Source organism: Cladophialophora yegresii (genome assembly GCF_000585515.1).
Source record: "Cladophialophora yegresii CBS 114405 chromosome Unknown aczIN-supercont1.1, whole genome shotgun sequence".
Lineage (NCBI taxonomy): Eukaryota > Fungi > Ascomycota > Eurotiomycetes > Chaetothyriales > Herpotrichiellaceae > Cladophialophora > Cladophialophora yegresii.
This window is the reverse complement of record NW_006913045.1, coordinates 1,181,297-1,195,040: the sequence shown is the minus strand read 5'-3', so window position 1 is coordinate 1,195,040 and position 13,744 is coordinate 1,181,297. Positions and strand designations below refer to the sequence as shown.

The window sequence follows — 13,744 nt, the reverse complement described above, 5'->3', positions numbered from 1 at the left end:
TGGGGCTGGCCATCCGAGAGCACCGTCACAGGGGTCGCTGGGGCACCGGTGGGAGCCTGAGGCTGGCCGTCTGAGAGCACCGTCACAGCACCAGTGGGTGCCTGGGGCTGACCGTCTGAGAGCACCGTCACAGGCGTTCCTGCTGGGGCTTGTGGTCTAAAAATGAGTTAGCTGAGAATAGCAGAGAGAGATATTAGAGAGGAAGGGGTGCGACTCACTGGCCATCGCTCAGCTGGGTGGCCGGGGCTCCAGTGGGTGCCTGGGGTCTACGCATGAATTAGCCAAGAACAGCAGAGAAGAATATCAGAAGGGAGGATCCACTCACTGTCCGTCAGTTAGCTGCGTGGCTGGAGCCCCAGTGGGTGCCTGCGGCCTATAACTTGATTAGCCAAGAACAGTAGAGAGCGATATCAGGACGGAGAGCGTCGACTCACTGTCCGTCCGAGAGCTGAGTGGCAGCCGAAGTCGCAGCGGGTTGACCATCGGCCTGTTGGCTGACCGTGGGAACGGCAGCGGTGCTGGCAGGAGCCGAGGACGTAAGGGCGTAAAGGTAGATCGGGACACAGTGAGGCGCCCAGTTGCGGTCGTAAAGGTTGTAGAAATTGCCGCTCAAGCACTGATACCAAATAGCAGAGCCACCCAAGGCAAGGCTGTAATTCGAGCAGACAGAAAAGCCGCTCGTGTAGATGGCGCCAGCCTGGGGAGGGGCGTCAAATTGGAACTGATAATTGGATGCGATGTATCCTGTGCGACCAGCTTGGTCCGTCAGGACGGAATCGCTAAGGGTCAGAGTGAGGACGGTATCTTGTCGCTAGATTTTGTTAGTGTCTCTGGCCGGCCACGATCGAGGACAGCCATGTCTTACCGACTGAAGATCCCGCTTTGCCGAGGAAGAGACATTCACAGCTGTGATTCCAAAGCTGCCGCTGAACGAGGGTGAGCAACCTTCGGGGGCAGGGGAGGATGGAGCGATCTGGGAGGTCACTCCTTGTGGCATAGGTGAGGCGAGGACCGTGGCGGCCAACGCCGAGATGAGAGCGAATGTGCGCATATTGGGAGTATGTGAGCTTTTTCTTTGTTGCCGGTACAAAAGTCCAAACGAGTCTTTCAACGAAGGAAGGTAGACGCCCGAACGAAGGACAGCGATCTTACCAGAGGTTCAGAGGTACCAAGTTGTCGAGGAAGAAACGACCTGAAGCAGAAAAAGTGCAGCCGGTGCATATTTGAATGTGCTCTCATGAGCTCTTCCGACCGGCGAACGGGAGCAGCAGCAGGCAGTGACAGTGACAGCTCCAGAGGCTCCAGACGACTGCTTTAGTGTCATGTAACCCGTCGAATTGAAGCCGTCTTCTGGTGGAAGGGTGTTCCGGGACAGTGAACGACTGGGTGACACTTCACTGTTAGGTGGAAGTCGTGCATGCATGATGCCTTGACGTCCCACATATCGGGACACATCAGATATAGAGCTCAGTGAGTTGCAGCGGCGTGCGAATCATAATACCCCGCTCGCGCCGCAACGAAGCGGACATTTAATGCGTGAAGCTTCACGACAACGTCCAATGAGAACGAGTCCCTAGGCGAACCGCCTGAGAACAGTATGGGGTGTCGACCAGCTCTTGCCGGGATCAAGCAAACCCTACCGGTGGCGTCGACATCTTGACCATCGATCTTCCAAGCAAGGGATCAGTGAGGCACCTATGGGGCCAACGAGGACTTCACCTGCTCTCACAAAGCACAGCAGCTCTTTCACACTCGCTGGTTAGGGTGCGAAGTTGGTCCAGAGCTACGACCTAGCGGTACAAGGTATTCCGTGTGTGTGTATGTGTGTATGTCTTCAGTGTGGGGCAACCAGCGATCCATCGTGCGAGTCGTTCGGTTGTTCTCGGTAGGTCCCAGCCATTGCTGCTGTTCGCTCAGTCGAGACGCTTCTCCCCGCATCGAGGTTGGAACATGGTGACGTCCAGCGTCAAAAATGATGAAGTAGAGGATTCTGCACGCAGCATTAGCTGATCGGCTAATGCGTCGTGGGCTCCCCGGGCGCAGAGAGAGAGAGAGGAGTCAGTGGTACCTGCTGTGGATGTGAAAATGATCGAAGGGGGAAGGTCGTCAGGAGTAGTCTGAAAGAACGACCCAACAAAGTTTGTACAACCACAAGTCCGAGGGTCGAATTGAAGCGTTAGAAGCTAGAGCTCGTATTCTTGTGCCGCTGCACAGACCAGTGTGGCCCATCCTTTCCGCTCCTAGGCATTTTGCTTCGATAATAGCGTGGCTGATGGATGCCTGGACCACCTTCCCGGCTACTCGGAGACACACTGCGGGCGGTAGAGAGTGGGTAGGTGCGTGGTGGGTGCAGCGAGCGATGTGAGACATGCAGCCAAAGTGTGCGTCATCATTTGGAGGGGTACGGAGCAACGTCCAGCCCCGGGTTGACTGATGGCAGCAGAGGCACTAGGAACGGCCTCTTGCGTCTCACAGGATCCATCATGTGAGGCATCAATGCCCTTGGCCGGTCGACTTCGCATCGTCTGCATTCAGCCAAGAGCTACGATCTGGTGGCAGAGGTGTCGCGCCGATAGCCCGCCCTGTCTGCGCGAACCCATGCGTGGCTCGGCCAATGGACATATCCTGTGCAAGGCTTGAGCATGTGTGACTATACAGTACTTCGAGGTACCACTCTCGGCACGACCTGCTATCACTGCATCCGTAATCCGGAGCGCTATACGTTGGTCACCGTAATGTGTCTTTGATGCCTTGCCGCGAGTGGCTATTTAAACGAGGGTGAACGAAGTCAATTCGCCACCACAACAACTACATGATACCACCACCGCTCAAAGTAAATCCTCCAGCCATTTCAACTCCACTGCACTCACGCCACGAGCATAGGCCTTGGTCCCCGTGTAAACGAACTCGCTGTACATGATGGCTTCGAACTTCCTGGGCTGAGTCCTGCCACCAGCATCAGCTTTCTCATCTGCAGCCACGCGGGAAGGAGCCGAGAACAGCACCGAGCTAGGGTGTATGGCGACGGGCTGATTGGTGAGTGTCGTTTGATAACTCCCATCAGCGCAGAGCCGGGCCACATTCGGATGGAATCCTTCCAACATGCACTTCAGGATGCGGGCTGAGAGAGTCGTGGGGTCATGGTGTTCGGGAACCGAGGGATCAAGCTTCTGTGGCTGTGCTTTGGCAACTGTCTTGGTCTTGGCATTGGTCTTGCCCTGATCCTTGGCCCGAGCTTGGTATCGTTCCATCAACGCCGTCAACTGTTTCCTGACGTCCATGGCCCCGCTCATGGCGCGATGCGAGATGTACCGCTCCTCACACCAGCGTCTTCGGTCGGTGTTTTCGGCTGCGTAGGCCTGCATGGTCGCCAGGAGGGTGAGGTGGTCGCCTTCTCGACGGAAGAGCTGGCGCCGTGCTTGCTGGGCCCGGGCTTCGCTCGAGCCATCTTCAGCATCAGAGTCGGCATCGGCTCCGGTAAGGGGGGATGTCGAGGTCGGATTGAGTGGATCGCTCGATTCGGAGGAAGTGGTGCGGTGCTGGATGTTGAGGAAGATGTTTTCGACGCTCAGCGCCGAGACGATGTCGACCATCTCCTCTACACAGTCATATGCTGGGTCTGTGCTGGCGAGTAGTACCCGGGCCAAGCTCGCAGGGAGAGGGAGGACGCTCATTTCTCTTCCGAGACGGGTGATCTGGCCGGTCGAGCTGTCGAGTGCCGAGAGTTGCAGGAGGTGGATCAGGGCTCGCTCGAGAGCTCGACGTGGCGGCGGGGTCAGGAACGGGAAGTTGCCCAGGTCGTCTATAGAATGTGCTTTGAGCGTCAGGGCGAGCTGGCTGAGGTCACATCGCAGGATCTCAGGCTCCGTGTCCTGGGCTAGTCCGTAGAAATCGGCTTCGGTGTACAGCCTGTATGTCGTTCCTGGGGCATCGCGACCAGCTCGTCCTGATCGCTGATTCGCCGAGCTTCGAGATATGGGAACCGTGAGGAGAGTGTCGAGATTGAGAGAGGGGCGGAAAAGTCGTTGTTTGGCTTTGCCCGTGTCGACCACATATCTGATCCCGGGCACTGTGATGCTCGTCTCCGCGATATTCGTGGCCAGTATGATCTTTCTTGTGAACTTAGGTGTCGGCTGAAAGACCCGCTGCTGCATGTTCGAGGGCAGAGCGGCATAAAGCGGCAGGACGAGCAGTTTCGGAAGTGTCTGCGACTGCTTGGGATCTCTCTGAGTGGACTGCGACCAGGACGTGAGGAGGCCGAGGAGCGATTCCACGGTCTCTTGTCCCGTCAGGAAGACGAGTATGTCGCCCGGTAGACGCGTGTGCGCGTGGATCTGCACTATACGCTGGTACGCCGCGTCGAGGACGTCTGGGACTGGAGCAGTCGTGTAATGAACCTTCACGGGGTACTGGCGCCCTTTGATAAACTGAGAAGTTGACGGTGGGAAGCTCGCCGTTGGGGACTGTTCACCTCCGTTGACCTCCTCATGCGCCCTGTCGCCAGCACTGCGTTTGATACCAAAGAACGCCTGGATCTTCTCCATATCCGCCGTAGCACTCATGACCACGACCTTGAGCGGTAGACCGCCTCTCCCATCCTTCTTGTGTCGAAGGTCGTGCATCCTTCGCAGGAACCCGAGCACCAGATCGACGTTCAGACCCCGTTCGTGGACCTCGTCCACCACCACGGCGGAGTATTCCCTCAACCACGGATCCCGCAGCATCTCCTGTAAAAGCATGCCCTCCGTGAGGAACTTGATCCGCGTCGATGGACTGGTACTATTCTCGAACCGCACCGAATATCCAACCTGCGAAGCCGGGCTCGAGTTTCCCAGCGGCGTGCCCATTTCTTCAGCAACGCGCCGCGCCAACGAAATGGCAGCCACCCTTCGGGGCTGCGTAATGGCAATACATCCGCCGACGTTGGCGCCCACATTGACGCCGGTGCTGATCTTCCGCTTCCTGCACCACGGCTCCGTGACCAAGAATTGTGGTACCTGCGTCGACTTGCCCGAACCTGTCTCGCCCACGAGGAGGAGCACGTCGTGGTCCCTCAGTTTCTGGCGTATCTCGTCGGCGTGGCTGTAGATGGGGAGTCCCTGCCTGGTGGGGTGCAGTTGCCGCGCCCGCTCTTTCAAACCGGGTTTGGGCATCTTATCCGGCTTGTTTGATGAGGAGTCTCCCCCTCCGTCGAGTGAGCCATTCAGGTTGCTTGAAGCGTCCTCAAAGTTGACGATTTTGCCCTTAGGCCCATTGCGCCCGACGTCCTTCTGCGCGCCGACTTTCGTTCTGAACGCCTCGTCGGCGGTGCGCTTTTGTCCCTTGGGTGGCGCCATTCCTCTGGCCACTCCGCAACCACAGTACTATATCAAAAGCATTCGTCAAGTTTACACTCCTTGGGAGACCTCGACACCGGATCCCGTAGCACCAAGTCTGGACAAGAATTGAAGGATTGTGGCGCGTGTCCAAAATTTACGTGGCGCAACGTAGCCGGAGCCTCGTTGGCTGTGGCGCCGCCTTGGCAAGTTTCATCAGGCTGGCCTCCAACCAGTCGCCCCATCCTCCACGTGGTAATATTACGGGAAGCCAAAGAAGAAGAATGTTGACGTGACGAGATTGTGCAAGTGCAGCTCATAAGCTGCCTATCGATTGATATGTACTGCACGTAAGCCCACAAGGAGTACACACTGTACTATAGAACGTTGGAGTCAGAACGACGATATCATTCCTCTACTTCGACGGCCCGGAGCTGTCCATCCTTCTCTCTGAATTAGACCTGTCCCTATCTTGGCGGTTTTCCCTTCTATGCTAGGCTATCTTGGTCCCCGCAGGCATCGTAAGACGTAATACAGCGACACGGCCTTGCGCGACAATTCGCTTTAGACCCCGTTGTCTCCTAGGGGAAGAACATCTAGCACAGGGCCCTCCAGAGCAAGCCCACCGGTGTTCTCAGGCGTCAAACTCATAAAGTAAAGTAATGCGCCTTGATGTGCTCGAAGCTCGTCGTGTCCCTGAATGCCGGGTCTATCCGGAACAGATTCCCCGCCAATCGATGAAGATCCGGGTACTGGTAGCGAATCATACGTCCGGTAGTCTTGAAGAGCGAAACGTGCACGGGATCTGAACGGTCGATAGTCGCGTAGAGCCGGCTATCTCCTCCGTGGTCGCGGTACCGAAGTAGTAGGGTCCGTCTTTCGAGGTGTTGGAGATCACCTTGCCAGTAGTACACAACCCTGCGGAAGGGGTATGGCTAGGTGGCGTCGCTTCTGCGGTGCGGATTTTGTTTGTCCATCATTCGCTCGGTTAGTCCCCCGTCTCCTGCTGTGGGCGAGAGGTTCGGGCATGTCACATGAAACTCTGACTGCTGATGTTGGAGATATCAGACGGAACTCTTGCTGCGCGGAAGAAGCCGCTGGCTGATCTTTTGTCAACTTCTTGATAATCTTGGAGGACTCTTAGCATTTCAGCCTGATGCCCCTCCTCTTCTCGTCTTCACGATGTTCAAACATGACTTGAACTCCGACGAATAGAATGGCGCATGCGCTCACCATAAACAATGCCCCATGCCAGCTGCTGGCAATGCCGTGAACAATGCTCGTCAAACCATCCATGCCCACTGCGAATCCCACTAGATTTGCCGCCATCATCATGAGAATGTTGGCAACCGCGCCAATGCCACAGATGATTCGGTAAGCATTTGGTCGGGTCTTCCATTTCGACGCCGGGAATGCCATGGTCAAGAGGACTTCGGGTAGCACGAAAAACACCACCATCCACCCCCATACCAACAACCGCAACTGTATATCATGCCACAACGCCACGAATGTGAAGACGGCTAGCATATTACCGATGCCGCGAAGCCTACCAGATCCGCCACCGGGACCGCCTCCAAGTGGAACATACACGTAGCGGATCGTCCATCGGTTGAAGCTTCGATGCCATGAACGCCAGAAAGCTAGAGCGGAGTAATTGTCACTCATGCATCGGACCATGTTCTCTGGAGGGTCGATCCCGTCGACCAGAGCCCACAGCCGGAAAAAGCGCCATGGGATCATGAGTTTCAGCCAGATGTGATGCAGGTTGAAGTAGGCGAGCATGCTGAGTTGAAAAGGTGTGTAGACCGACCAATCTGGCGAGCATTTGGATATGGCAACCATGTACGCAGTGTGAATGAGAAACTCCATGCAGCAGAGAGTAATGAGAAACCTGATGCCATAAAGAATCGTCCGTTTTGTCGATACCGACGGAGATTGGTAGATGGATTGCGAGATGTAATCATTAAAGGTCAAGATGGGTCCGGCCAGATACAGAGGCGGGTATAAGACATAGGCGACGTAGGTTTGAAATGATACGTAGGCTGAAGCTGGGGCGGGCATGGTCACACGGTCCCTTTCTGATAAGGTTGAAGGATCGAGTTGTTTCTTCTTGACATTGTCAGTGGTAGGCCTGGGATCGACTATCTCACAAACACCGAGGAAGTGTGGCTGGCGGACATACCTCGAGAGGACTTCCAGCCCTTGACCGACCCAGCGACCAATAATAGTCGAAATTGAATGAAATCATCCTCAATACGGTGAAGTTGAACAGAACCTCCCAGCGAGGCTGGAGCCCGCCATAGGAGTCCAGAAACTTGCCCCAGTTACTCGCAGCCGGGAAGAAAGGCACGATTGCTTCCCCCATTACTGAGTAGGGGTAACCTCGGGCGAGTTCATTGGCAAAGAGGATGCCGATGTTAAAGACCCACGTTGTTACTGGAATCGCATGTTGCGGAAGGGCTGTAGCAATCTTGAAATTGATCAGAAGGATCAGGAGGATCTTTAGCACTGATGTACCATTCAAAGCAGTCACGTAGATCAACGCAGAGACAAAGTCAAACGCTAGGCGGCTACGGAGTCGCGCGTCAGCTGCCGCCTGGCCATGAGCAGTCGATTGGGCGATGCCATCCGAAGCAGGTGGTGCTGATGAAGTATAAAGTTCGTAGAGCCGACGGAGGGAGGGATGCAAGAACAAGAGCACCGTCAGGTATGGGATGTTGTTGCGAAACCCGGCGTACTGGGCATCAGAATTGTCCTAAAGCCTACATGAGTGTCGCGACGCAGCGTCAAAGCTCCAGCTCGACATACCACTTTCCAGCTGAACAGCCCCGGAGACAGCAAATGTTCATATTTCGAGTAGTTGGGCGAGTCCGCTGCATTTCGCGTCCGTCAGATCCAGAGTCGGTGGATGGGCTTGTTCGAACCTACGCTGCGAGACGCTGACTACCGCCCAGTACATTTGAGGCACACAGACAAGGAAGACGACCAAGTACAGATAGAATTCCGGGGTCCTCCATCGCGGAGGTGAAGCCTCTGCAGGCTGTGTCTGTGCCTTTCCATCTCTTGTCCCGTGCTTCGAGGAATCCTCATTGACCGATTTCTGGGGTGTAGAGGAGGGCGTGAAACGAGTGTCTAGGGTATCAAGGGAGTACAGCTCCCGAACGAAGGTTAGAATCGTCATAGTCTCGCAGTCATCGTGCTCTAGCTGGCTCCTGGGCAGCACTGCAATGGATCTCTCAGTGGACAAAAGAGGTAATTACTGCGCTCGGTCGCGTGTCGTTTTGGCGGCGACTACAGTAGTTAAAGCGGCATCAGGGGAAATCTTGGCGACTTCGCTGCATGAAACAGGTTGCTTCTTTCTTTCGGAGGCATTCTCAGCAGGCGAGGCACACTCATAACAGACCTTGGTCTCTTCGAGGCCAGCCTGCTCTCGACTGATGCTGGAACGGCTTTGCCTCGAATCACTAGATTGAAGACTACTGACTTAAAAGACTGGTTGGAAATTGGCAAGAATTTACGCTTTCGAGCAGAATTAACGAGATATCGAGCTGTGAGCCAGCGCCACTCAATCATGCCACACCTTCTGTAAGAACTCTTCGACGTCGTTGCATAGGTCTTCCGGCCTTTCCATGGCCGCAAAATGTCCTCCTTTGTCATGCCGCTTGAAAAATACCAGGTTACCAGTTGTTTCAATCCACGCCTTGGGGACAGGGTTGAGCTCCCTTGGGAACCACGAATAACCAAATGGCTTGTTGATATACCATTTCTTTGAACCGTGGTTGTCCGCACCAGGCCCGTAGAATTGGCGATAAGACCAGAGGCTCGTCGATGCACACCCAGTGAGCCAATACAAGGTTACCGACTCGAGAATCACGTCAAGCGAGGGATCATCGTCGGTCCAGTCCATGAACTTCTCGCCGATCCAGGCCAACAGCGCAAGCGGACTACTTGAGAGCACGAAGCCGATCGTGCTAGGGCGTGTAGCGTGCTCCCATGCATAACCGGTCCCATTATGAAGGAAGAAGTTGTGTCTTTCGAGTGCTGCTTTTTCGACGTCATCGATCGCGGATCTAATGTCACTGTCGGCAGGAGGGTTCATCGGGTGCGTGTTGAGATGAACTATCTTGCATTTGGGGTACTGTGCTGCCATTATGCGGGCTACGCGGCCGCCGACGTCGCCACCTTGGACCATATACGACTCGAAGCCGAGGACGGAGGCGAGCGTGTCGAAGATACGCGCGGCGTCGTCGGCTCGAAAGTCTTGGTCCAAGGGTGGCGCCGAAGAGAAGGTATAACCCGGCAAGCTCGGGACTACCAGATGGTAAGGCAGGTCTTCTGCCGAGTACTTCGACCGGAGGATGTGCAGCAGAGGGAGGAACTCAAGGAAACTCCCTGGCCAGCCATGGAGAAACAAGATGGGGATGGCGTCCTTGCGTTTCGAAAACAGGGCGACGAAATGAACATCAAAGTTCCCCAAAGTGTCTTTGATCGACGCCTTAAAGTGAGGGAATGTATTCAGATGCTCTTCGTGCTTCCTCCAGTCAAACTCGGTTTCCCAGTATCCCTTGGCCGCCCGAAGCCAGTCTCGTGGGAGCCCAAGGCGTCTGTTCTGTCCAGGCAGAGAGTTCTCAAAAGTCGGCGGCGCGAGTGGAGCTATCTTGACCAACGTCGCTAGAGTATCGAGATCCTGTTGCGGGATGTTCACCTTCCATGGCGTGATGGCGTTCGACACGCCATTTGGTAGAGCGTTGAAGCCACCCAGAGACATTGCTGTCTTTTCGACTCACGGGGCAAAAGGCAAGAAGCTGTGCTAAATTTGAGGGGCGTTCGTTAGTGAATACCTCTACCGAGCATGCAGAGCTGTATAAGAGCTTCTATCCATATCTCTTCGTAGCAGTTGCTGTCGAAGTTCTTGCCGTGCCAAGTGGTAATCAGAAATCCAGGTTGCACCAGATCTTCGGCTTGAACAGCGACAATTGGCTCTGGCCTGCGTCACGATGCGACAAGTGAGCGAAGGGTCAAAGTGGATTGAGAGTCAACCCCCGGAGAAATTGTGTGTCTGACGGCTGACTTGTGAAGACTAATTAGCCCGTCATACGTGCTATTCAAGCACTGGAAACGCGCCAGACCCAATTATCGGCAGCCCGCAACTTGGATTCACGACAAGTCCAAAGTCGGCACCGCTTTCAGTCGCCGTCAGTCGCCGCTCAACCATGCCGTTGATCGAAGAACTCCCCATCACCGCGACCGTCCGCGCCTCTCATGGTTGGACATATGTACCGGACACCGGCGCCCCGATTCCCGCGGTACAATTGAGCTCGCGCAAACGTGGTCGCGATGGAGCAACCATTGCCAGAAGCGCAGCGCAGGCTTCAAAGCAAGAGAAAGCTACCCAGCAGAGACTCCATGACCTGAACAAGGAAAATTACCGCGAAGCCAACATCCCAATTCCGAAGCGTGATGGCACCAGGGGCAAGGAGAGGAAAACGGAGCCGAACGTGAAGCGGATCCTTGCCTACCAGCGGAACTTTCAACACTACCTGGCGAACGAGGAAGCGGGTGTCAATGTCTATGGAAGTGCTGGCATCCTACCTCCCCCATCTATTCGCGTCGGCAACCATGCCACACAAAGTCCGCAGAAACCAACAGCAGATTCGAAGAGGCGGAGTACTGTCAAGAATGCAATATCAACGCCGGCGCCGAAGGCAGGAGCCAGACGTACAAGCTCATTGAGACATTCCAAAACCGCACCAGTGAAGAGCGAGGAATCTACCGAAGCGGGCAAAGTCGATGTCGAGATGACAGATGCTTCTCCCCACCACCAGCACTCCCTGCCCACTTCGCCCACCACGTCTCAACAATCACCGTCGTCTCGGCAAAAGCAACAGCCACAGCCTTCTCCTTCTTCCGCACCCGAAAATCCCACATCCGGATACGATCCCGCGCTAGACCGCGATCCTCTCCTTCGCACATTAGACTTGCCCAAAATGCCTTCCGACCGGGTCATGCAAGCTCTTCTTGCCGAGCCGCCGCTGAGTTACACAGCAGCTCGTGCCAAGCCCCTGGATGATCCGCCCGACCATGGCGGAACTGGAACAGTCTTTGCCATGCGCACGGGTAACAGCACGCTCATGGCGAAACCGGAGCGCAGGTTCTGCCCCGTATGCGGGTATTGGGGCAAAGTGAGGTGCAAGTACGGATGCGGCGAGAGGGTATGTGGGTTGTTGGAATGTTGGAGAAGCCACGAATTGGTGTGTTCCTTGGCCGCAACGGCATACTGATAGCATCGTGCCATGTGCCAGGCCAAATGCCTATGCGTTCAACATTGGAATGTTTTGTGTTGCAAATCATACCCCCAAAGTTCAAGCGACTCGTTGAAGTGGCTTTACGTGTGCTATGACGAAGAGGTGCTACGAAGGTGAGTCTTTTGGACCGAGCCTATCCTACCATTTTGATCGGCTGGGAGATGGTCTCGGGCGGATGCCGCCGATAGTAAGAGCAGATGATGTTTGCATGAGCTCGTCTTCACGCTGTTCTGACCCTCCCCTCCTCTCTTAGCTGTCCAACAGGATTCTGTAGGTCTCCTGTTTGTTTTTATGTGTCGGGCTGTCTTCTGCCAGCACACAATGTGCGTCGAACATATCATGAGATGACCCCCGCTAGGACCTAGAGGCGCAGTATAGTACAGGTTGCTATTGACGACGACGTTGTCTGGGAACCCTTTTGAGGTTAGATTCCCTTGTCTCTTGTGGATTTCTCGCTGCGCCCATATTCAGGGAAGGAGCAGAAGTCAAGGTCAACGATGACAGCCGCTTCGGATTGACTTCGGTCGCAAATACTCTTGCGTCAGCATCTTTGGCTCGCGGTTACCTTGACTACGTTTCATGGTCTCAAAATTCGTAAGTGTGAACTGCATATACGACGGTGATCTTCATTTACCAAAGCTGGTAAAGAAATGGGTGGAGGCGCGCTTTTACCATTCTACTACAACGAGGATACAACGACCGGAGAGCAAGGTGATTTTTTTCTCGACTCAGTGCTGTATGTGTGCGTTGGTCATATTTACCGCGACTGCCTGTCACTCGCATTCACTACAGTACGAAAGCACATGACTTTTCGTGAATGGAAGTCGCGGTCAAAACCGCGCATTCACTGCAAATCCAGCGGCATGGCATATAAATCTCTCTGACCACTTTCGGACCACTCTCTTGCCTCCTTCTTATCCATGCTGCACAAGCTTTCTGGACGGCGCCCCGCAAACCGATCATGGCGTCCCACGAGAAATCCGATCCCGTCAAGAGCCTTCGGGACCTTGCAGCATCAAAGACAGTGGAGGAGCTGGTCAAATTCGACAACCCGACCATGGAATTGTTTCAGCTGGACGAACACGTGCAAAAACTCATCTTCACCCGATTCCTCAGCAAGTACGCCCTCCTCGAAAAGGAAAACAAGCAGCTCCGTGTCAACGCACGGCTGACACCGTACATCGATTGGCAATTGTACACCCAATCCCACGGCATCATCCCCGACCCGGAGGAGATGATCGATCCGCAGAGCCACGAGTTAGAGACGAACGGCTTTGTCCTGAGTGCCAAGTTCGCCGAGCAATGGCGCCATGCTACAGAAGCGGAACGGAATGGATCGCCGGAAGAGACGCGCGAGCACGGCCTGTGCCCGGCCGTCTTCGAACCCTTAGACCTCTGGAGCCACGGAGTCGGAGGTGAGCTCGCGATATGCGGGTTTTCATCCGTCGAGAGTAATGAGTATATGGAGGAAGTGACTCCTTGTGGCCAAGGCTACTCAACCTTCGAACATAAGCCTCTCAGCAGGAGAATCTCATCCCAGTTGCTCTACTACCGCTTGACGGTGATGTTCGGCATGCCTCCACCACAACCGATGGGTGAGTGGTTGTTCCCCTGGCAGGTTATGCTCCAGCATAGAGATGGAAAGAGTCTGCTGGATTTGAACGACTCGGACGGTCAATCGTTTGAATCGTTTTCGGGCACCAAGGAGGCAAAGGAAGATGCTGTGGAGTTGCTTAGATTCTTGACCAGTTTGAAATGCCCGCATCCAGATGGACTGGTCGCTGGGACTTCCTGAGTCTATGCCTGGTCCCCTGGGGCAGTGAGCCCGGAGCGCGGAGTGGAGATGATTCTCGTTGGATATTCTTTTCCCCAGATATCACAAAGGCGAGGGGTCTCCACCAAGGAGTTCGTCCTCGACCATAACACAGTATTGGGGAGTGTCTCGGGGAAACACAAGGGACCGCCGCAAAACACTGATGTATCGGGAGTGGAAGAAGCCCAGCTCGGCGCAGCACGGTTCGTGTGCATGGAGATTGGAAGCGCAGGCATGGAGCGCTGTGAAGCTAATATGTAATGTATTGGCGCCGAGGTGCAGATCAAGAAATAGACCACAAGGTGATAGCG

At 54.9% G+C, this 13,744-nt stretch overlaps 6 protein-coding genes across 6 annotated transcripts in view; 2 read left to right on the top strand and 4 right to left on the bottom strand.

The window, feature by feature from the left end:
• A1O7_00433 (uncharacterized protein) overlaps positions 1-1,051 on the bottom strand; it is a gene marked incomplete at both ends in the record, with an annotated part of 1,535 nt that extends 484 nt beyond the window's left edge. Inside the window, 5 exons of the mRNA XM_007754474.1 lie at positions 24-156; positions 219-266; positions 326-373; positions 435-811; positions 866-1,051. Of these exons, the coding sequence (XP_007752664.1) occupies positions 24-156; positions 219-266; positions 326-373; positions 435-811; positions 866-1,051 (792 nt within the window). The remainder of the gene's footprint in view (positions 1-23; positions 157-218; positions 267-325; positions 374-434; positions 812-865) is intronic.
• Positions 1,052-2,828: 1,777 nt separating this feature from the next.
• On the bottom strand, positions 2,829-5,336 carry A1O7_00432 (uncharacterized protein; the record flags this gene model as incomplete). The annotated part of the gene is made up of 1 exon (XM_007754473.1): positions 2,829-5,336. The coding sequence occupies one exon, from the start codon at positions 5,334-5,336 to the stop codon at positions 2,829-2,831; it is 2,508 nt and encodes an 835-aa protein (XP_007752663.1).
• Positions 5,337-6,455: 1,119 nt separating this feature from the next.
• On the bottom strand, positions 6,456-8,496 carry A1O7_00431 (uncharacterized protein; the record flags this gene model as incomplete). Its single annotated transcript, XM_007754472.1, has 4 exons — positions 6,456-7,424; positions 7,498-8,070; positions 8,124-8,188; positions 8,244-8,496. The coding sequence occupies 4 exons, from the start codon at positions 8,494-8,496 to the stop codon at positions 6,456-6,458; spliced, it is 1,860 nt and encodes a 619-aa protein (XP_007752662.1).
• Positions 8,497-8,880: 384 nt separating this feature from the next.
• A1O7_00430 (uncharacterized protein) lies at positions 8,881-10,083 on the bottom strand (the record flags this gene model as incomplete). Its single annotated transcript, XM_007754471.1, has 1 exon — positions 8,881-10,083. One exon carries the CDS (start codon positions 10,081-10,083, stop codon positions 8,881-8,883), a length of 1,203 nt encoding a protein of 400 aa, XP_007752661.1.
• A 445-nt stretch (positions 10,084-10,528) lies between these two features.
• On the top strand, positions 10,529-11,596 carry A1O7_00429 (uncharacterized protein; the record flags this gene model as incomplete). The annotated part of the gene is made up of 1 exon (XM_007754470.1): positions 10,529-11,596. One exon carries the CDS (start codon positions 10,529-10,531, stop codon positions 11,594-11,596), a length of 1,068 nt encoding a protein of 355 aa, XP_007752660.1.
• Positions 11,597-12,581: 985 nt separating this feature from the next.
• On the top strand, positions 12,582-13,415 carry A1O7_00428 (uncharacterized protein; the record flags this gene model as incomplete). The annotated part of the gene is made up of 1 exon (XM_007754469.1): positions 12,582-13,415. The coding sequence occupies one exon, from the start codon at positions 12,582-12,584 to the stop codon at positions 13,413-13,415; it is 834 nt and encodes a 277-aa protein (XP_007752659.1).
• Positions 13,416-13,744: the final 329 nt, after the last annotated feature.